Source organism: Macrotis lagotis, chromosome 5 (assembly GCF_037893015.1).
Source record: "Macrotis lagotis isolate mMagLag1 chromosome 5, bilby.v1.9.chrom.fasta, whole genome shotgun sequence".
Lineage (NCBI taxonomy): Eukaryota > Metazoa > Chordata > Mammalia > Peramelemorphia > Peramelidae > Macrotis > Macrotis lagotis.
This window is the reverse complement of record NC_133662.1, coordinates 98429725-98453517: the sequence shown is the minus strand read 5'-3', so window position 1 is coordinate 98453517 and position 23793 is coordinate 98429725. Positions and strand designations below refer to the sequence as shown.

The following is a 23793-nucleotide window of genomic DNA, read 5'->3' as shown; positions in this document are numbered from 1 at the left end:
TTGGATGTGTTAGTGATGTTTTCCGACTTCTCCTTGTACCTACCCTCTCTTCTTCTCTTCTATTTTCAGAGAATGAGATGCTCTTCCCACTTGTCATAACTACTCTTTCAGGATTCTGATGGTTTCCTTTCTCTCCTTATCTTTTTTTTCCCTCTCATGTTCACGTCTCTCCCATCAATAATATAAAATGAAACAAAACCCAAGCAAAAATAATATCTTTCTTTGACAACTTTCTTCAACTTTCATCCTACTTCTTTTCTCTCTTTACTACTAAACTTCTAGAAAGAATAGTCTTATACTTGCTGTCTTCATGTTATTACGTACTCCTCAGGCTCAAGGTGAATTTATCCAAGGGAATAAAAAGCTGAGTATATTCCTGTTCTCTAGGATAATTTGACTGTTTTTCCTTTTTTTTTTTTTTTTGTTGTTCCTGATCTTTTTTCTGGGGGCAATAGAGAAGAAAAGATGGGAAAGAGTAGCAGTGCTTGACAATCAACCAGGTCTTTTTGGATTATTCATTGTCCTTTTCCTGGTCTCCAAATCTGGTGTTCCCCTAAGCCTTTATCCTCAATTCTCTTTTCTATTTTCTGTACTCACTCCTATGATTTTAGTCATTCTCACTAAGGAGATTATTCCCAAATCTATATTCTAGCCTTAGTCTCCAACTAGGCTTCAGAGTCATAGCTCCATTTGACTGTTGGATATCTGTCTCTAGACTGGTCAGCTAGCACTTCAAGTTCAACATGTCTAAAACTGAAAATATCTGTCCCTAGCCTGCCCAAATCTGCTCCACCCCTTCCAACTTTTGTTTATGGCAATGCTAGTGAATAGAGTGCTGGGCCTGGAGTCAGGAATATCTGAATTCAAATATGACCTTAGATATTTACTAACTGCATAACTCTGAGCAAATCACATAACTTTTACCAGCCTCAGTTTCTTCAAAAATATACTTATTATTGAGGATCAAATAAAGTATTTTTAAAGTGCTTAGCATAGGATATGACACATAGCAAGCACTATATGATTGCTAATTATGATGATAACTCAAAACTTCAAAATGCTCTGACTCTTTTCTTCAACCTCTTACTTCTCTCTTATTTCCAGTCAGTTGTAATTTTCACTGGGCAGTATCTTTCACATCTATTCTTTATTCCTCATTCACATGGCCACTCATCAAATCTATGGCTTCATTATCTTTTATACATACTATTGTAGTAGCCTCCTGACTTTTTTCTCTTTTCTCTTCCTCATTCAATCTCTTCTTACAGCTGCCAAAATAATCATTCTAATACCCAGGTCACTATTCCATTCCAAAACCTTCAAAGATTGTCAGTTGTCTTTAAATTAAAATATCATTTTCATTTAAGGCTATCTGAAGCTCTAAATTACCTTTCCAATTTCCTCCATTTACCAAATTAGCTTTCATTTTATGTTCCAACCTAACTGGACTATTTACTATTCATCTATTTCTTTCTATTTTCTCCTGCTTTTGTGTACTCCTAAAAATGATTAGTACTCCTAGTCTTTTTACAAACCTGCAAGGTGAAATCTTCCTCTTTTTCTAAGGCTCAGAGGCTCAAAGGGAATCACTCAGTAAACCCTTCTTTAATTTCCAAAATTGAATGTGGTAGCCCCCCCTTTCTTATTCCTTTGAGGTCTTTCTTTTGTGTTGTACTTACTTGTATATTTGATTCCTCTATTAGAGGGTAAGCTCCTTGAAGGCAGGGATCATGTTGAATTTCAACTTTGTATTTCAGACTTTTGCATGTCCTTAAGCTAAAATGGATCATATTATAATAGTATTTACAGATGAAAGAGATCATTTTGTCTAGTGCCCTATTTTGTAGAGTGACATTCAGAGTTTAAATAACTTATCCATTTTCACCCATGGAGGACTTGAGTTTGGAATTGGGACTTGAGACTGGAACCTGAGCACAGGTCTTTTAACCCTAAATTCATGCTCTTTCTATTACACCATGATTTGTTGCATGCATGTGTTTTAAACTGCAGGTTTTATGTAGCAACTTGTCTTCAACATCATTTTGCCATTTATTTCCCATCAGTTAATGTACTTTGGAAGAATGAAAAGTTAAGTTGGACTTAATTTAATGGAAAATTTTAAATTCTCATACATTGAGAGTTAAAGAAAATTCTTATGCTTAGTGTTCTCTTCCTGTGAGTGTTTTTCTAGCTTTTAAACTACCAACTCCCCACCACCACAACATTTAATCATTGTGGAGTCTGCCATTTGCTAACTGAGAAATAATGCTGTAATATTGAATAATATAGTCCAACAAGCATTAACTAAAAGCCTCTTCTGTACCAGACATTGCAGACAAAAGGACAGTATGAGAATAATTCTATCATGAAGGAGTCTATATGTTCTGTAGGAGAAACACATGTAAACAGAAGTATAGAAATATATTATACACACACACACACACACATATATACACACGCATATATTTATTTGTGTGTTTATGCATATTAGATGTGTCTATCTGACTATCTACCTAATAATTTCAAGGGGGAGAGAAGTGAGGATTAAAGTGAATTGCTTTCAGGTATTTTTAAATCCCTTTTCCAATCCCTTCCTTTTCTTTGTTTTTTATCTTCAATAAAATTGATAGAATTCCACACTATCAGAAATCTTTGTGATTATTTAAGCCCTTGTTTCAAAGATGAGGAAATTGAGACCTAGAGAATTTAGGTGATGTACTTAAAGTTAATGGTTACTAATTCCCTTGCATTCATGTTGGAGACCCTTATGGATAAGGTAGCAAATAGTAACATTCATAGGTCTTTGATGAGGCCTCTCTGTTTTTTGTTGTTGTTGTGTTTTGCTGAATTTTATCCCTACTTATTTTGTAGAAAAAAAAATTTGCCTATGTTCTTTCTAGTGAGGTCCTTTGGTAGAGGTGTGATTTCATGACTATGGATACTCCCTTCATTGATAGAGTGCCAGTTGGGCCGTCCATCTGTTCTCTCTCATTCTCACTTCATGACCAGTCCACCTTTTTTCCAGTCACACATATTCTTGACGACATCTTTTGCACCACTTCTTAAACATGTTGTGAGTGATAACTTGCTGTGGCTTAAGTCTTCGTATTGCCCTTTGAGTTGTTTGTAATTTTAATTCTTCAGAGATTATGGTGTTCCATGCTTCCCATTCTTCTTACCCCTCCTGGGAGAATATTGGTGTCAAGGATATGGGCTTTCGGATCCACAGGATATCTGCTGTCAAAGAGAGCATTGTACAAAGTTTATAAGTGCACTCCAACTTCATTTTTCTTTATTTGATTCCTAGCCTAAATAATTATCCATTTATACAATAGTTAAAAGATAAATTTAATGATACAGCTTTACTAATAGTCAGACAACAATTACTAAATAACAACTGCACTGAAGGACATCAAAAGAAGTAGAAAATAAGGTCTCTCCTTTCAAGAGGCTTAGATCTAGTTAGGTTTAGTTAGAAAATCTATTTCAAAAAAGAATTAATAAAAACAATGAAAATATTATTATACAGAATGATATAGAAAGTCTTTTTTAGATTAGGTAGCTATTAAATACAATCAGTAATACTTTTTAAATTAGATTCAGAGGGTGATGACTTTATAATCTATGTTTTTGTCACAATTTGTCTTTATTTTTAACTTATTTGCCAGTCCTGATCATGATATTTTTATTTTAGAAGGTTGTGGAATGATTTCTTCCCCCCCCCTCAAAATCTTTACTTATGTGACATGAAAATTTTGTCAATATGTTTCAGTATACTTAAGTATTACATGAGATTTTGTAATTCATTTAAGTGGGATTTATAGAGACACAAAAATGATGTATCATACCAAGATTTTGTTCAAATGGTTACATACTTGTGAATAGAAGGATTATGTTTTAAAAAATATGTAGAAAATATTTTATCTCATTTTATCTTTTCATTTTACCAAAGAATAAACTGAGATTCAGGTTTAGTGACTTGTCCAAGGTCACACAAGTACTGAGAATCATAGGATAATAGATCTAGAAGGAAAGAAATATAAAGTCACTGACTCTAAAAGCAGTGATTTTTTATGCTATCTCTCTTTAACAGGTATTTTATGTATAGATTAATATTGTTACATAGAAGGAGAAAAAACATTAAAATGTGTTCCATGTTTCAAAACTGCAGTACCTAATAATAAATAATACTACTTGTCTTTTTCCTATAATTGTGTTTCAATTACAGAAATAGTTCCGGTGTGATAATATTTCTAAAAATAAGAGTGTATTCCAGTAAAATCTTTTTGAGTCAGAAATTTTATAACTTCAAGTGGAATATATTTTTTATAATTTATTATAAATTATTATAATATTTTTTATAATTTATAACTTCAAGTGGAATAAATAACATTCTCGTACTACTTTATCTAGGTATAGGGACATTTTTCAGTTCATTATGATTGTATCAACTTAGATAATAACTTAATATCATATTTAACAGAAATTATATCAGCATTAGTATTAATTTATATTAATATATTTATTATTATTTTATTATTATATCAATATATTATATATATAATTAATATATAATTATATTTAATATATTTAATCTTGGAGCAGAAATACAGGGTTGGGATAAGGAAAGGGGACCTGATGTGTCAGGTGAGAAGATAGGGGCCTGGCTTTTGTTTTTGTTTGCTGTTATAGATGGCTGTTAACAGACCTGTCCTTAGACCAGGGTAAGTTCTAGGTTCTGGAAAAAGTTGGTGATGTTCTTCACCAAACAGCACTAAGAGCAGTAACAACCTCTGAGACAATGTATTTAGCAGGAGTCAGCTTCAGTTTGTTCTTCCTAGGAGAATATGTCTGTCTTCAGGGTGGAGATCAACAATTCATCCTTTCATTCTTTCCCTTTCATTCCTATAAAACCCAAAAAGAAACAAAGAAGATTGACTTTTAGTTGGGCTAAGCAGGTCTAGTATTACTCAAGGGCTTATTTGCCTCCTTCCCTCAACTTTAGTTTGCTTCTCTCCATAATTCCTTTAATAAGACAAAAAGCTATTCCTATATAAAAAAGACCTGGTTGTTATAACACTACCATCCAAACAAATTTCAATGAAAATGTAATCACTTAGCCAGTAACTAGAAATGATGGTTGACAGATACTTCACTGTTTTAATGGAGAGGAAGTGATAAAGAGCATTGAGTCCCAGAAGCAGGGGAAAACTAGGAATGTCTAAGATAGACTTCAAAAGTTTCACAGAATTGCCCAATTTGGGCACTGTTTATTTCTATTTGGGTAGGGAGTCAGCTCAGAGTTCTGTACTAAGGTATTTTTTGGAATGCAGTTGCAAATACTCCTAGTTCTACTTCTACTAGTTTATGTGTAGCGCTTGGTTTTGTTTTGTTTTGTTTTGTTTTTTTAAACATGACTGATGTGCCTAAGATAGATTCTAGGGAATCTATTAATGATAGTTTATTGGAGTATAAGAACTGGAATTGGAAATCCATGTAGCCCAATCTCTTTATTTTATAGATGATGAACTTGAGAGGCCCAGGGAGATCAAAGTACTTGCCTTGGGGGTAACCAAGTATAAGGTATAGATGAGGTTTGGACCCATGTTCTTCGACTTCAGCACCTGTACTCTTCCGGATAATGTGTTTTAGGGTTTTTTTGGGGTTTTTTTGCAAGGCAAACGGGGTTAAGTGGCTTGCCCAAGGCCACACAGCTAAGGTAATTATTAAGTGTCTGAGACCGGACTTGAACCCAGGTACTCCTGACTCCAGGGCTGGTGCTCTATCCACTACACCACCTAGCCACCCAGATAATGTTTTAAATATATATTTATTTTTTTATTCTTTAAGATGTGTTGGCATAGTTTTTTAAGGTTTAAATTTTTTATTTTTTTGGATGGAGGGTTAATGGGAGTAACTCAAAGCTATTGGTCCCATGCATGAGAACTATAAAATATAAGGATTCTGAAGAGCTCAAGGTAGAGACAAATTCAAAAGTACTTTTGCTACTTTGTGAAGAAATCTGAGCTAAATCAAAATGGTGAAATGATGGGTCAGGAAGCAAACTAATGATTCTGGGCCAAGCTCATCATATAGTTTAATGCCCTCCTAAAACTAGGACCTCTACAGTGCAGCTGAGGGCCCTTCTCAGTTTGTGTCTGCCTTAACTTGTTTTTTGCCCTGGCTAAAATTAAGCTGATTCTTGGTCAGGACACAGACATAGATAGCCTTATGATATTGAATTTGGGTGTTACGTATTAAGACCGAATTCAAATTCTTTTATTCAAACATTGATAGTCAAGTTTTTTGATACTTATATTTTTCTGTGACATGAGTAACACTGTTTGGTTATGCTGTCAGAGAACAGCTTTCTTGAAACTAATTTGATCTTGAGTTTTGAAATTTTTTTGACAGAACCCATCAATGCTGCTTCAAGGGACTTAGAACTACTACTATGGAAACAGGGACATTTTGGAGTAAAATAGAGGAAAATGAGCTTCTTTTCATATTTAAAGATGGTCCTGTTTGAACAGCAAGGTGGTGCAGTGGATAGAGCACCGGCCCTGAAGTCAGAAGGACCTGAGTTCAAATCCAGCCTCAGACACAATATTTACCTAGCTGTGTGACCTTGGGCAAGTCACTTAACCCCATTGCCTTGCAAAAACAAAAAAAGGGGTCATGTGTGTTAAGTATTTTTGACATACGATTTCTTGTTTTATGTCTTGGGGCAGGGGAATATCACTAGTACTGATATTTTTTTCATGGCATCGCCAGGGTTTTGTGTAATTTTCTGAGAAACCTTATCCTAGGCTGTTGGTAACTATGATTTTTCCCTCTTCTGAAGATATAGTTGAAGGCACTTGTATTGTTTTTTTAAGTTTAAGGCAATGGGGTTAAGTAACTTGCTCAAGGTCACACAGCTAGGTAATTACTATGTGTCCGAGGCTGGATTTGAACTCAGGTCCTCCTGACTCCAGGGCCAGTGCTCTATCTACTGTACTACCTAGTTGCCCTAGGTATTGTGTTTTAATCATAGACTTTCTCCTCAAAGTCTCTTGTCATCCCTGCTTTATGTCATTCTTCCTTCCTCTTTGATTTTGCTAATTTACCAACTGTTGTGTTGCTATAATGGCTAAAGGGAAGAAGCAAACTTGAGTTTGCTTGTTTTCCATTTTTGTTAATTAATTGATATTTGTGTCCTTTAATAATCTCAACAGATAACATTAAAAGGGCAGTTTTCTTGCAGAACCAATAAAGTACAACAGCAGTTTTTTTTTATTCTCATCTCTTGTAAACCACTAAGAGACCAACACTATGGAAACAAACAGAATTTGTAATAACTGTTGAAATCTTATCACAGCCTGGGTAGAATGCAGTACTAATTTGTTTTACTGGATTTGGATACTGCTGAACCCCTGTGGGGTTCCAAGGATGCTCTGGGGGATGGTGACTCAAAGCTACCCAGAGCATATGTCAATCATCAAATTAGGGTAGTTAAAGAAATAGCAGGGTGCAGGGTAGTGCTATTTTTTGAGGGCTAACTGTAAATCAGGTAAAAATGTTAGAAAAGCTAAGTGTTGTTTCATGGTAGAGTCTTCCTTGTCTAGGCATCTCCTATTTTGAATGAACTATATATACCTGAATTGTGGTGGAGCCTTCTGAGCTTGTATTGTATTGTATTCTGAGCCACAGTTGGACACTTTGCAACTTGATCACAGGATTGTGATGTCATTTTGGTTCTCTTCAAGCACAAAGTACAGCAACCAAACCAAACCGATTTGAATAAGAAGGCTCTTCTATATGAACTCTGGTATGGGAAACACTTCAATCTGTGTTTCTTTTTTATATAGGGAATGATATACAACATATTAAAAATAATTCTTTATAAAATATTTGTCTCAATGAGTTGGGGCTGATTCTGAGATCCACATTTAAAGTTTTCTACTCAATGATTATATTACTTTAGGTGGGTCAGTCAGCTTTTTGTGGGTTTTCATTAACAGTTTCTGGCACATAGTAGTTGTTTTATAAATGTTTATTAATTGATCTCTAAAATAAGAACATTGGAAATGAATTGCTTTCTCATGTCAATAGGACTGCTCTCCCCTCTAATACTACTGCTCAAGAAGCAATAAAGTATGGAACACTAGATTTGGAGCTAAAGAATGTGGGTCCAAATCTTAGGCTCTCTCTTTTTTTTTTTTGTTAAATCTGTGTAACATTGAGAAAGTCATCATTTCCTCATCTGTAGGACAAAAAGGTTGTTGAAAAGAGGTAAAGCCATGTCACAGGTGAAATTAGGAAGTAGTTCGAGTTTGTCTTTATAGCCATTATCTTTCCTTTCCATCTGCCTTCTCCCCTTCTCTCTGGGACCTATTGATGTTCTCTCAGTTACTGAAGTTCCTCAGATGCTCTCCATTTTCCCAAGTCAAAATATGTTTTCAGGGAAGAAAAAACTGATAAAATAGGTCTCATATTGGAAGCAAGAAGAACTGGGTTGAAGTTGCATATCAACATATAATAGCTATGTTATCCTGGGATATTCACTTAACTTCAGTGTCCCCAACATCTATGTAAAGTGATGCTATTCAGTTAGTTCCATATCAGTGAAATCACAGGTATAGACCAAGAAGAAAGGAAAAGAAAAGGGAGAAAGAATGAATGGTAGAAATAAAGGAAAAAAAAGCAGGAAAAAAGAGAGTGAGAAATGTGATAATAAAGAGCTGAAAAAGCTTAATATTTATGCTTCTTAGAAGATATTTTAATGGAAGGCAAAGTCTTAAATAACAGAAATAAATCATTATTGGTGGAATTTTAGACAACACACTTGAGGACACTGTTTTTCAGTGTTTTCCCATATCCTTCAGATCTCATTGTATTGGTAACCTAAATGTAATGTCTAACCCCATTGAACAAAATCTGTAAACCCTATGTGTTTTTGCATTGATCTGTGACAGTTCACATAAAGATAACTTAAAAAGAGACTCTCATTTTTATGCAACCCAAAATTCCCCAGCAATCATTCATTTCCCCCCACAGATATAACAAAAGCTTGCATCCCAGACCATTTCTAATAATTTGTGAACAGTGAGGCACATAACAACAATGGTAGAACATGTGTTCAATTAAGTATTTTTATTCATGAAACGCATTTCAAATTTATTTTAGCAGTTTAAATAAAAGAGTTTAATGTATATTTAGTCAAGCATTACAGGAGTAAGGGCTTAAGCAGATTAGAAATAAATGAATCCAATTAAAGAACATGTCTTTGAGATTTGATATGTCCTAGGTATGAATGAGCTGTTTGCATAGCAACAGTAAAGAAACCATTAATGATTAACTATCTGGAAGAAGCTTAATCAACGATAAATGCTATCGAACATACCACAAAATGTTTAAGTTAAATAAACGGAGATTTGTACATTTAAAAACATTGTTTGCCTCAGTAAAAATTTTTTTGACATACTTTTTTTTTCCCCTCGTTAAGTCCAAAGTATTGTGTTCACTTTATTTATCATTAGATAATAGTTTCAGCCACTGTACAATGTCAGAATGACTTTCCCAGGGGCTGTTGAAATGCTCTGTTTCATAATGTGTTGTGACAAGAAAAGCATTGCAACTCCAGAAGGAGGTAGAACTAGGGTCTAGACTAGATATGCTACTAACATTAGCCATGTGAGACTGAGTAATCCCTTCACCTCTGCAGGCTTAAGTTTTTTCATCTGTATGTAAAGTGAAATAATGGCTTTCAAGGTCCTTTCCAGTCCTATCATTCTTTGATCTGCTGTAAAATGTCAAACCAAACCTTGACTGATTCAAGTGTCATTACCTTGTTCTTTCCCTATTTTTGTTTTCCTGGGATCATAGATTTGCTGGGCTGGAATGGACCTTTGACTCAATTTAATTCCATCCCTAATTACAGAGAAGAAAACTAAGGCATAAGGAAAGGACGTTAGAAATAAGGAAGATGTGGTAAGATAGTAGTCTATATGAAAACAATTTCGATATTTCAGTGAATTGATAGCATTTTTATCTTAGACTTCTTAAGAGATACAGTGTCTGGGACTAGAAAGATGATGTCTGGTTATACTCTGTCAGCCCATATGTCTGGCATTGTGTTCAGTTCAGTGTGCCAAATTTTAGGAAGGACATTGGCAAACTGGAAAATTTCTAGCATACGGTTCCAGCATAGTGAGGATCCTGGAGAAATAGTTTAAAGAATTGAGGAGAGAGATTATGGGTTGACAGGGTAAGTGTTTCACAATTGCTTTGGGGATGGGGGCAAAGAATGATGTATGTATGACACACTTTTGTTTTTTTTATCTACATTATTAACATTTCCCCATCACTTTATTAAATCTAGGTATTCAAAAAAATAATTAATCAAGCCCAACTTTGTAGCTGTAAACGTTCACACTGAAAATTTGACAACCAACTCTACATCTGGTATGAGCTAGATCAAGCACACTTCTGGGGTGTTGAAAGTAAAAGTGAAAGATAGTGGTTTTATTAGACCTGAGTTCAAAAGTAGTCGAAGACTGTTACTAACTGCATGACCCTGGGCAAATCACTTTTGTCTGCCTCATTTTCCTCATCTGTAAAATGACTTAATGTAAGGAAAAAGCTTCTTAACAATAAAAGATATAAAATAATGAAATGAAACTACTTAAATGCACTGAGTTCTTCCCTCAATAGAGACCTACAAGAAAATGTTTTCTTCCTGAAACTTCTGTAGAAATTCCTGTTGAATTACCTTTACATTCTGAGAAACTTGGATTCTGTGATTCTGGAAAGCGATTTACTAAGGTATCGCACAAGTTGCAAGTAGCAAAGCCTTTATTAAAATCCAGGTTCTTGGACTACAGACCTAGTGCCCATTGCACTATTTCATGAGGATATTACTTTTTTGGCCACCTTCCTAAAAAGTGGTTGAGGTTTGAGGAAGGAAAGTGATTTGAAGTCTTGTAGGATTTAAAAATTTTAATTTTCATAGATGAATATCATAGTAATATAGCATGTTTTTATTTTTTGATCCCCTATATTGAGCCCCCCAAAGCAGCAAAACAGCCAAAAAAATTGGGAATAGCAAGATTTGGAGAATTAACAAATTGAAGAATATAATTCATAATAAGTAGAAGCTATCTACAAATAGGTATATAAGGTACTCTGAGCATGAAAAATCATGGATGAGATCCAAAGAAAAATAAACTGGGGTTGATTTAATTTAGATTATGTGTATTTTTAAATTTATTGGTGATTTAACTATTTGCTCAAACCACAGGGCAAAATTTCATTGCTTCTTTTCATTTTTGGTAATGGTTTAAAATACTTTTTTTTCCCAAAGAGGGACCTGGGAAACTTTTGTGTGTGTGTGTGTGTGTGTGTGTGTGTGTGTGTGTGTGTGTGTGTGTTTTCATGGAAACACTGAAGTTGTTTAGCCTGATAACTGCAAGGTAGGGAAGATAGAAAAACAGAATAGAAAGTGAGAACTCTATGTGGGTGAGAGAAAGGGAAAAAAGACTAGGATATGGATATGGATGGATAAAAAATAAGCATTGGATAGAGGAGAAACAAGGCAGCCGCTGCAGGTGTAAGAGACATGTTACACAGTTGAACCATGTGGATAAGGGAATGTTGGATGAGAACAATTAGAAGTATGCTAGTTTATGTGAGTATTATATCAATAATGATATGAACTATTTGTGTTTGAACTGTTGTAGTAATGTCTGAGATACTATTGGTCTGATCACCCACAGTCGGATACAAGATAAGTGATGTTATTTTGATCCTCTTTTGAGAAAGGACAAGAACCAATCAACCACCCATATGAATAATGATTGCCTATCTTTGCAGCATTTGGGGGTCTAGCAAAAAGAGAGCCCCTGCTAGAGGCATATGGAAGTATGTGTCTGGGGTTTTTGACTTAAAAAAGTGTCCTTTAGATTATTTTAGTAGGAATTCAAAATTTCAGTTTATAATTTGAGGAGGTAATTGAGTGAATTCATATAATTTGCCTGGATCTCACATTTGGAGTAAAATTTTTTCCTCCAAAAAAAGGAAACTCACTTTTGGAGAGGAGGGTTTCTGAGATAGTTTGACCAAATAAGCAAACAATAAAAGGAAAAATGAGTTACATTACACTGATTTTGTCATGCTTTTATAGCTATGGATTTTTATTTACCTTCTGTCTAGGAATGAACACAAATACATACTTATGTTTAATTTAATGTAGTGTTTTTTCAAAAATCAGTAAATTAATCATTTAAAAACAACATGATACTAAATCATCAGTGTGTCTGAATTTTTTCTTTTTCTACTTAATTTTCTTTTCATTATGGACTTTAGGTTTTTGATGTCCTATATCAAGTAAGAATGATGTAAGAGAATTACTTTCCTACCCATCAACTTTCTTATTCAAAGTCATTATTATAATCATAAGTAAGAAATATTTTAGAACAGAACAATATAATTCTATATAAATCCACAAGGTAACCATTTTTGTGAATACCATCATATTTAATAATTTATAATATAGTGAATTAAACATTTATTTTATTATTCAGGATCATGTAGAATCTTAGGGATCATCATGAGTTAAAGAACATACAAGATGGGGAATAGAATCCATTTCTACAAAGTGTACTAGAAGTTATGCAGTAATAAATCCTTGACATAAGCTTGTTTACTTGGCATTGGCCTCTCATAAAAAGCAAAAAGTTACTGGAAAAATTGTTCTGTTTATTTGAACTTTACGGTTTGGGTTTTGCATAAGTGGCAATTTATTATAATAAAGATGATGTGAAACATTTGAAAATATTTATTGTATGTTTACTGTATTTTGTAAAGAATTTTATCACATGATTTGGGGTAAGGAGATAGGTATTAGGTACTCACAGGAATGTCTAGTTGAAGAAGGGAAAACCTTCCCTCCCCCCCACCACAACTCACCCTCTATATCCAATAGGATAAGGAAATATATAAAAATATATAATAATTGATATAGACAGTAGGTTCTTCAAGATTTCTGAAGTGGGAGAGATCATCAAGATCTGGGCTCCCCATAAGAAGTCACAATGAAATAAGACTAAAGACAGTATTAGGACTGTTATGAACTAGATTCTGTTTTAAAGGGAGGAACTTAGCAAAAGTCCAAGGAAAGTACTTGTTGATTGCCTTAGATGTCCTATTATTCATGTGGATATTTGTACAAATGGCATTCGGCTATCCAATGCTCTTTAAAATGTTTCTTAGTCTCTGGTTTTAACTTTTAAAAATATTTGATGACGAACACTTAGATCCTTTCTTTTAGACATTGAAATAAAATCATGAGTTTTAGCCAATAAATATCATTTATTTAATTTATTTTTTTTGGTAAACTGAACTGGGTGATTTTGCTAGCAGCAGCTTTACAGTGGATCTGAGCATGCATAGGAATGGAAGAAGATAGATGGATGTTACAGAGTCAACGTTTATGTAAAGCAAATTATATTTGGGAACTAGTAGAAGTGCCAAATCAAGTGGTGAAAACCACAAGGAGGAAACACAAATCCACTTATTAGTATGAAACCATTACATTTCCAAGGGTGCCTTAGTGTAATTTCCCTGCAGGACTCTGTTGTCTGTGAGGCCCTCACAGTAAGGAATCCTGCTTATCAGCCTGAAGGCTGGGCACCATAGGAGCCTGGAAATGAAGCACAAAGTAAGTCTCTCTGCTGCAGAGGTTGGAACTGTGGACAGTTAGTCATGGTGCCAGATTATAAGGAAGGTCATGGACTTCGTGTAAGAGTGACTATAGAATCCAATTAAAAAGTTTAGTATAGGCAGTCATTCCCACTTAATCCCATCACTGCTTAATGCAATACTCTGCTTATTTCAATCAACATCTTTTTGAGCCAAATCAGTTGTATGTCTTTGTTTTCACGTTTTTCAAAGTAATTTGATCACCTTCGGCTGTATAAAAAAATGGATAGCTCAATTGGGAAATCTGGCAACATCTATTAATAATTATAATATAACATAAAATAGGCAAAGAGGAGCCAAATTCTGTTAGACATTATGCAAAAATATCAAGAAGTAAAATAAAAAGTTGTCTAAAATGGAGATGAAAAACGCTGACTGATAACAGGAAGAAAGAGAAAGCTTCAAGAATCCCCAATAAGAACAAACTCAAAATATTTAGATCTACAATTCAGGTGTTTGCTTTAAGACCATAGAGGTTGTTCTTCATAGTGTTATGAAGTACACAGTTCCAGACCCTTTCTTAAGTACTACCAGAATGATTTTATAATCTTTTTTTTATGATTGGTACCAAAGTTTATAGCAGGGACTCCTAAAACTGTCTTAAAGGAAGGATAATCTGTTTGAAGGAAAAATTACAAAAAATATTTGCGAAGAGAAGGGGCTACATTGAGTAGGTTAGTAATTGTGTGGTGGAATTGTGTTGTGTAGCATGTTACTTGAGTGTAGGCTAAAAAGACCTATGACAATGAGATTACACAGTTGTTTTACAAAAAAAAGGTGAATCTGGAACCATTTTTAAAGTTTAAAATAAAGTCAGATGACACAATTTGTGACTTGAGTGGTTCTTGCCTTCCTATAGTTGAATGATACTATGCTTGCTCACTTGTGCAAATGGGGGACAAAATTGGTCAATTCCAAGCTATAGTGATTGCAGATTATCTATGTTCCACAGCTTTTAGATCCAGAACCCCATTGGAGTAGTTGCAAAGCTAGTTTTAGAAAGCAGAAGACTAATTCTCTGATATCCAACAGTAGGAGAAAAAGAACTTTTGTCTTTAACTTGGTAGCAATCATTTTTTTTTTATTTTTCAAGGCAATGGGGTTAAGTGGCTTGCCCAAGGCCACAGGGCTAGGTAATTATTGGGTGTCTGAGGCTGGATTTGAACTCAGGTGCTCCTGACTCCAAGGCCAGTGCTCTATCCACTGCACCACCTAGCCACCCCCAGCAGTCATTTTAAAATATGAGTCCAATGGCTTATTGTATTGATTTTCTTACATTATTGTATTTGAGAGAATTGAACTAACTCTTCCTTGAAGTGATCACCACTCTATAATGATTTAACTAAGGTCTTTTAACAAAAAAAGCATTTCTAAGGAGTTTTATATGATGGAATTCATGCATTATAGATGTCAAAACTCTGTTATCTACTGAATGATCATCACGATATACTAAATTCTTTTATCTAAAGCACTTTTTTACATTTAATATTTATTTTTTCTCACTTACATGTAAACAACTTTTCTTTAACATTTGGCTTTCTAAAATTATGAATTCGAAATTCTCTCTCTCCCCTCCCTCCCTTCCCCCCTTCTTGAGAAAGCAAGCAATTTGGTATCGATATATACATGTGCAGTCCTTAGTATGCATACTTTTAAGCTTAGCAGTTAAGACTTTATCTTTGCAAATGTTTTAATCCCTACACTGAAGTGAATGGTCATGGAAAATTAGAGTAAAATAGTAGAAGAATCATAATCAGAATATGAGCTGCTTGAGTAGGGATTATTTTATTCATTGTGTTTGTTTCCCCAAAATTTTGTGTAGTGCTAGGCATTTGTTGGTATTTAATAATTATTGGTTGATTGATAAGTAGTTTGTTTCAGTGGAAAGAGCTGTGATATTTACTAAAATATAGAAATCATTTCCTTGCTATGAACTTGAGGGATTATTTACTTCAGAATTCTAGAGGGTGTCATTATTTTTGTTTTTAATACAGAAACAGCAGTTTTTTGATTTTCTATATTTTCATTTTCTTTATATAGTGAATCAAAGCATAACTATTTCCCATTTTATATGTCTTAGTAACCAGAATTGAAGAATTCTATTAGTGTCTTTCATCACATGGTTTGGAACTAATGCTTCTTTTTACAATCTGGTGGCATGTGTGGTGCTTCTCTTCCTTCATGCAAATGTTTTGTTTGTCTCCGAAGTTAGGATTTGAGAAAACAGCCTTGTGATAGCAGTGGTCACGCATCAGTGACATATTCATTAACAGTGTGGAGAAACTCAATGTGTAACATACAAATGGGGGGATGAGCAGTGTTTTCCATTTCTGGGCTCTCATCTGTGCTTTGTGTATCTGTCGAACTACTCTTCTTGATTATCAGAAGTAGTTAATTCTTCTAACAAGTTTCTTCCCTATTCATTGTTCTTTTTAGAAGCATTTCCCAGACTTATAAAAATAAAAATTGCCATAATGAGAGGTGATAACCTATTCATTTAATAGGTTTATTTGTCAAACTGTTAAGACTTACTATATTGTCCCCATTATGAATATTTTGACATTTTTGGCCATTTATTAATTTAAAGAGATTTTTCTGAGTACTGTTTCAGGACTAAAGTTCTATTCCAATTGCTTTTTTTTTTTTTTTAATGGCATGGGGATGACAACTTCTTGAATAGCATGTCAGTGGATTGTGAGTTCCTGCAGGACAGGGACTGACTTAAACCTTTCTTTGAATTCCCAGTGTTTGACACAGAGTAGGCTGGGTAACTAGATGGCACAGAAAATAGAGTCCTAAGCCTGGAAATTAGGAAGACTCATCTTTCTGAGTCATCTTCTGGAGAAGGAAATGGCAAACCACTCTAATATTTTTGCCAAGAAAACACCAAAATGGAGTCATAAGGAGTTGTATACGACTGAACAAGAATGAATAAATATTTATTGATTAGAATGATTGAGTATAAGATTTGGCAAGTCCTTTCAAACTGGAGAGGCTTTGAGTAGGGACCACTTAACAGATTATAACTGTGGTTGGAAGATCAGCCTAGTTTAGATTAGAAGGGCTCCTTACCAGGTTGGGTCATAGGATGATGAATTTTTCAGACATAGCTAGAAACACTAATATGTTATAGGAGGGTTGAGATTTGTATGGGCAGGAGGAGTATCCACACCAGTAAAACATATTTCCTTAATATACTGCTATCACATGAGAAATGCTCAGTAAAAGACTGTTACATTGTATTGAATCCAGAAATAATGGAAAATTTTTAGAATATTCTAATTATTGTTTCAATATGGATAGGAAGCTGGTCTTGAAACCAGGAAGACCCAAGTTCAAGATTCCCCACTATGACATTGGCTATGTTTTTCTGGGTAAATCACTTAACCTCTCAGTGTCTAGGCAACTCTCTAAGATTTTAAATTGCAGACAAGGTACCTGTCTATGCTGATGGAACACTTCACTCAGGAATTCCTTGTGTTTATAAAATCACATCTAACTTATGATCCCACTTATCTTGGAAATTTGACTACATTCTTTGTGTTTTAGAAGCAATTAGCTGGTATAGTAGATAGAGAACTGGACCCAAAATAACATACCTCCCATGGTTATTATGAAAATATAATAGGATAATATTTGTAAAGAACTTTACAAACTTTCAAGCATTATATAAGTACTAATTATTACATTACAGGGCAAAATAAATAAAGTTTTCTTTTTTTCTTCAATGTCTTTAGCCTCAATGTGATTGAGCTATAATATAGATGTAGTAGTCATTTCAGAGATAGTCACAGACATTTTCAGGAGCTCATAATCCTTACCATAAACCAACCCTTTTCCTATCAGGGCACATTCAATTTGGATCTTTGTTCTTGAGTAAAAATTCACAGTAATACTCAGGATGCTCTTTGCAAGTGAATATCTCTGTGTTTTAATAAAAAACAATTTACAAGAAAAGATACATGAGAAACAGGAGACAACAGTTATGTTCCTGATTGCCTAGCCAGTAAAGGAGAAACCAGGATACTTTGCCTTCTGCTTTTTCATTGCTTTTTGACAAAATGGCAAATTATGGAAGATTCTAAACTGATTGTTTAGGTACCTGCTTGTTCAGCAGACAACCTTCACTTACCTTGCTTTCACAGTGGACAGCGAGGTGACTGGGTACTTCATAGGATATTTTGGATCTGTCCATGAGTTTTTTCTTATAAAGGGAGACCATTTGGTTAGCAGATGCCTTGTTGGGAAAAAATAACTCAACTCTGAAAGGCTTTCTTACTCCTCCAAATTTCTGCTTTAGCCACAGAGATACAGGAAATAGTAATCAGAAGATATTTCTTAGCACTTGCTGTATATACTAGGTTCTATACTATATGTAGGAAATGCAAAGATATATGAGATGTGATCTCTGCTCTCCAGAAGTTTATAAGGTCTTGTACAGTTTTGTATATACATGAAAACCAGGTACAAAGATTAAAAACCAACTAGTCAGGAAAGATTTCACAGAAGTATCAGATTTGATTTGGGACCTGAGATAGATAGGTTTGTGATGGAAAGGAGATAGAGAGGTCATTAGAGTAAGGAAAAATTGCATGAGCAAAGGCTTGAAGAGTATAAAGTCTGTTCAGAGAACACAATTTGACCCCCCAAAACGGTATAGTAGATAATAAAACTGGAAAGATAAGGGTTAGAAAGCAAATGATAATAAATGTCTGACAAAGGAATCTGGAGTAAGTAAAATCCTTGTTTTTTTTAACCAAACCTTGATTCATCAAACAATTATTGAGTACTTGCCTAGACAAGATACATAAAAAAGTTTTAAAAAGACATGGGTTCTCTTCTCATAAACCTTATAATCTAGTAACTATGAGTTATTAATTCATATTTTCCTGTCTTCCATATTTTTATTCATTTAGGAGGATTTTTACTTGTCCTGAGTTAGTGAATAGGAAGACAGTCTCTTAAATGATTATTGTAATATTCTAAAACAGTACTACAGTACAGTTCCTTGGAAATCGATAATCTGGGAGCTGACACTTTGAGGGGCTTTCATTTCTAGTGTGGTTGCATTAACGTCCCAAAGTACATCATCTAATTTTTACTCATCAAATAACTATGTTGCAGGAAGTCCAGTAGAATTTAATCTATTGTTTTGAACTTGAAAAGATAATAATATAATAAAAATTGATGAATTATGAATTGGTATAGGTTAGTTACATTAATCAAATATTATAATTATTCTGTGATAACTATGATAGCTAAGTATAAATTTGTTGGTTGAATTTTTGTTCCTTTCTTGTGATTAACATTAGAAAATGTAAGAAATTTGAAGACATTGTCCATTTTTCTCATCTTTTCAAATACTTAAAAATCCTCACTTGTTTCAAACACAGACTTTTATTTCTAATGAAAAACTCATGACTTCAGTATTTAAGTCTCTACTTTTTTTTATTCCTTGCAGAGATACAGAATATAAAGGACTGCAACTCTCTTTGGATCAGATCACAGCCACCAAACCATCTTTCTCCTATGCCAACACCACACCCACCATAACTGACAACCGAAAGGGGAACAAACCCCGCCTCTCAAACACAAAATCAAAATCCAGGACATCTCCATACCCTCAGGTATGTGTGAAAAGGTTACTGTAGATATTTTTCTTTTCATTTGATTTGGTTTAATTCTGTGTTTTAGGAAACCATGGAACTGATTGGAATGAGTCAACTTTTGAAATTTCCATATGTCTAGAAGTTTTTCTTCTCATTGATGAGTTTTTAAATAACCTGTTTCCTCTTAAGCCATGGGACTTACTCTCTTTCCAGCTAGCAGAAACAAATTTCAGAGGATACCCTGGTTTGGTTTGGTTTGTTTTGTTTGGTTTGGTTGCATTTCTTTCAGAGTACTGAATTACATGGAGCAGTCCATAGCATACTCCAGCTTGTTGGCTAAATATCCTTTCCAAGAAATTTTATGCTAAAGAATTTTAAGGAAGCAGCCAATTTGCCAAGATATAGAAAGGGCAGGAGTTTGGAATACAAAATTCTAATCCTATGACCAAGAATTGAAGGGGAGCAAAGTAAGTGACTTAGGCAAAAGAATCAAGGATGTGATCCCTGGTGCAGTTTAGAAACAGATGGGCTGTTCATGAAGAAGCAGAAAGGCTATTCCAGATGGTAAGAATGATCAAAAAAGTAGCTCTGTACTCACTTATCTTTGTCAAAGGTGTGGATAGAGACCCAGAGGTAGTGTCATAGAAATAACAAAAAATAGTAATAGAAATGAGAAGAAATAAATGTTCTGATTCTTTTTTTGGTACACAGGGTCTAGAATTTGGCAGGATAAATCAGAAAGTGAAGGAATATCTTCTCTTACCTGAAGAATTCACTAGAGGACTCAGGATTCTAAACTTCAAATACCCAATACCCTGTGGCCCTCTCAATTTTTCATTTTATCTTCAAAGAATCATCTCTAGTTTCCAATAGCTCCCTTGAGCAGCAAAAGCTAAGCAATGGTCTCTGAGGTTCTAACAAAAAGAATAACTTTATACAACAGAACAAAACTAGATTTATGAGATTTCCCTTTCCTCAACTTGTCACTTAAAATTTTTTTGTCTGTTAACATCCTTTAAAAGGAATGAAATTGGAATGTCAGTGACTTAAGGAATTATCAAATCTTTATGGCTAAGTGAACCTGTTGCCTGATTTTTTCATTGCTGCAAGCACTGATTGAGTTAGAGAGGTTTAAATTTTTCCATTGGGGGACTTGGTAGTAAAGTTTCTCAGTGCTAAAGAAGAAAATGACAATTTTTCATTAACCTCAGATGTTGATCGGCATATGCCTTCAATTTTGAGGACTGAAATCATTGCAAATTGTATTGTAGTTAAAATGACTATAGTTGACATTCCCTCTCTTTTAGGTAAAGATCTTAATGAAATTTTTCTTAGCTTTTGTCAAAGATTTTTACTCTTTATTTCAAAATTTGGGAGAATCTGTTCTGCCCTCATATAACTTTATCTAACTTCCTTTACTTAAATCTAAGTACTGGACTATATATGAGGGGAAAAATAGATTCTGAAAAACTAGGGTAAAGAGAGACTTGTTCATTATTGTATATGTCTTTTAAAAATTACAAATTTGGAACTAGAATGCAGGCTCCTGATTACTAATCTAGATGTATCACTGAGACTGTTTTATGGTTTTTCTTAAACATTCAGTTTTATGCATCTCAGATTAATATTGCCTTGTTCATATGACAAATGGAGTGCTCAAGATTTTGCATTCTTTTGTACTCTTTTGGGACTACTATGCAGTGAAATCTGGTTAATCTTCTCTGGTGAACACCTGTACACTTTGAATTTTTATAGGATGGTATATTTTCAGTGTTTCATAAAAGTGAATTGGGTAATTTAGCCGTTATGTGTCTAATCAAAGTTCTCCTTCAGGTTTAGGTAGTCAGTTAATTCTGTAGAATGTGGTTTAAATGTGGCTCTTGGCAAGTCCTGTGCCATTACTGAGGGAAAATAACTGAAATGTACAAAGTCGTATATATATATATATATATACATATATATATATATATGTATATATATATATATACACATACACACACACACATATATATGTGTGTGTGTGTGTATGTGTGTGTGTATATTTCATAGTGTTGCAATTAATAGTTGAAGGTTCCAATTTCTAGTCTTTATTACAAATGAATAAATAGGCTTTTCTGTGGGGGAAAAATAGTCATTTAATTTCTCTAGAATATTCCTATTTGTTCCAAGAGGTCCATCTGCCTCATAGTATTTTTCTGTACTCATTAACCTAAGTTTGTCATATAAATCAGTAGTCATTTATCAAGCACCTATTGTGTGTCATTTCCTGTGTGTGGTGTTGAAGATACAAAGACAAAAATAATATCTACCCTTTAGGAGTTGTCATTCTAATAGTGAAAAAATATGTACTTAGGATAGTTTTAGGATAGTATTTGCTTTCATAGTAATCAACAAATATTTATTAAGTAACTCCTATGAAAATGTACATTATTCACTGCTCTGAGATATAAAAAGAAGTGTACTGCATGATTCTTTCCTTCAAAGAGCTTACAGTTTAATTGGGAAAATAAGATACATACACATGAAAAATTAGACAATAAATACTACAAGGTTTTAAATATAGAATGAAAATCATATGAATGAATATGATAGTTTAAAATAGTTTAAATAGAATAGTTTAAAAGAATGAGAAACCACTTGATGGTCAAGGGAGTCTTAATGGAGAAGCAAAATTTGAAAGGCAAGATTTGGGTAGACATCATGGAGAGGATTTGGTTTTGTCTGTGTGTGTCTGTATGTGTGTGTGTGTGTGTGTGTGTGTGTGTGTGTGTGTGTGTGATCATACAATAAAAATGTATTTAAAGGAGAACTGTGACTATGCCAGCCTATATAGTGTAGAGGATTCATGTTGAGAAAACATAAAGATGGAGATCAGAGTGTAGAAGTGTTTGAATGCTAAACCAAGAAGTCTAGATCTTATTTTGTAGATTCTGGGGGAACTTAACAGTTTTTGAATTGCATCCTAATAAGGTTTAATAAGGTTAATTTGGAGAAGTACACAGGATGGATTGTAGAGGGGAGGTTGAAAGGAAATGCAGTAAAGGGAAAACAGTATTGTAGTAGTTCAATTGCAAGGTGCTGAGTGAGTGAACTAAGGTGGCAAGAGTGGAAATGGAAGTAATGAATAGATTTGAGAACCAGACAAAGAAAGAAGTAATAGTATTCTGTATAGTCAATTTACTTTAACAATTCAAAATGTATTTCTGAATTACTACTAAATTCAGTCTTCTAGGTGTGCTAGGGATCCAGAGAGAGAATAAATAGCAACCAAATAGCCTTTGCTCTCAGGGAGCTTACATTCTACTGTAAAGGTGCAGTTTTACTTATAAAACTCTGATGTAAATTCAAAGTAACTTTAGAAGTAAGATAGTACTAAAACTGAGAGGATCATAAAAATTTAGGAGGAAACATCTGCATTTTTCCTCCAAAGAAATTAGGAATTATTTAAAAAATAAACAAACAAAACACCAGAAATGAGAGTTGGAATGTTGAGTTGGGGATTAAACCAGCAGGCCTATTTAACAAAAAAAATGTTGTTATTCAATTGTATTTGACTCTTTCATACCCCATTTGGAATTTTATAAGTAAAAATTCTGGAGTGGTTTGCCTCTCCAGCTCATTTTTATGAATGAGGAAACTGAGGGAGACAGGATTAAATGACTTACTTGCACAGGGTTGTAGAGCTAGTAAATGTTTGAGGCCAGATTTGACCTCAGGAAGTCTTCCTGACTTCAGGCCTTACACTCTATCCATTGTACCACCTACTTGCCCCTTAACAAGAAAGAGTATTTTAAAGGGAATAATAATAAAATAAGTCTTAAAGTATAGATGAAAGCACGATTGGGAGCAAAGCTGAGATGCCTTCCTGAACCTAGAAGCTATAAGAAGACACTAAAATTTTTTGAGCAAGGAAGTGACATGGTTAAATTATGCTTTAGGAATATTAAATTACCAGTTACATTGAGAATTGATTTGGATAAGGAGATTAATTAGGGGACTGTTAAAGCAGTTTGGGTGAGCAGTTATGTTGGTCTTAACTAAGGTGATGGCCATGTGAGTTGAAAAACAGTAAAAACTGTAAAAATTTGTGAAAGTGGAAAAACTTGTGAAAGTGGAATTGACCACTTGGAAACTGATTGAATATGGGAATGCTTATTGTGGTATTGAGTTTTTAAAATAATGCTATTTTTAAAAACAATGACAACAACAATAAATAAAACAAAATCTGTGTGGATTCATACTCAGTTGTTTATGTTCATAATCTTGGGGCTGAGGGGGCAGGGGGAGAGGTCGGGAAGGGACAATGATTTATATTGAATATTCTGAGTGGAAGTATCTTAGGATTCCTAGGATCACAGTTCTAGAGGTACTAGGGCTCTTAGACATCATTTTGTCAAGTTCTCTCATAAATAAAAATGAGGCCAGGAGGTTAAGGGATTTGTCT

The 23793-nt window shown here is 34.1% G+C and overlaps 1 protein-coding gene across 2 annotated transcripts in view; it reads left to right on the top strand.

Annotated features, from left to right (window-relative positions):
* The window catches only part of SIM1 (SIM bHLH transcription factor 1), an 84171-nt gene that overhangs the window by 29426 nt on the left and 30952 nt on the right, over positions 1-23793 (top strand). For both annotated transcript variants that reach the window (XM_074187237.1, XM_074187236.1), the window contains exon 10: positions 19202-19367. In XM_074187237.1, coding sequence (XP_074043338.1) covers positions 19202-19367 — 166 coding nt within the window. The remainder of the gene's footprint in view (positions 1-19201; positions 19368-23793) is intronic.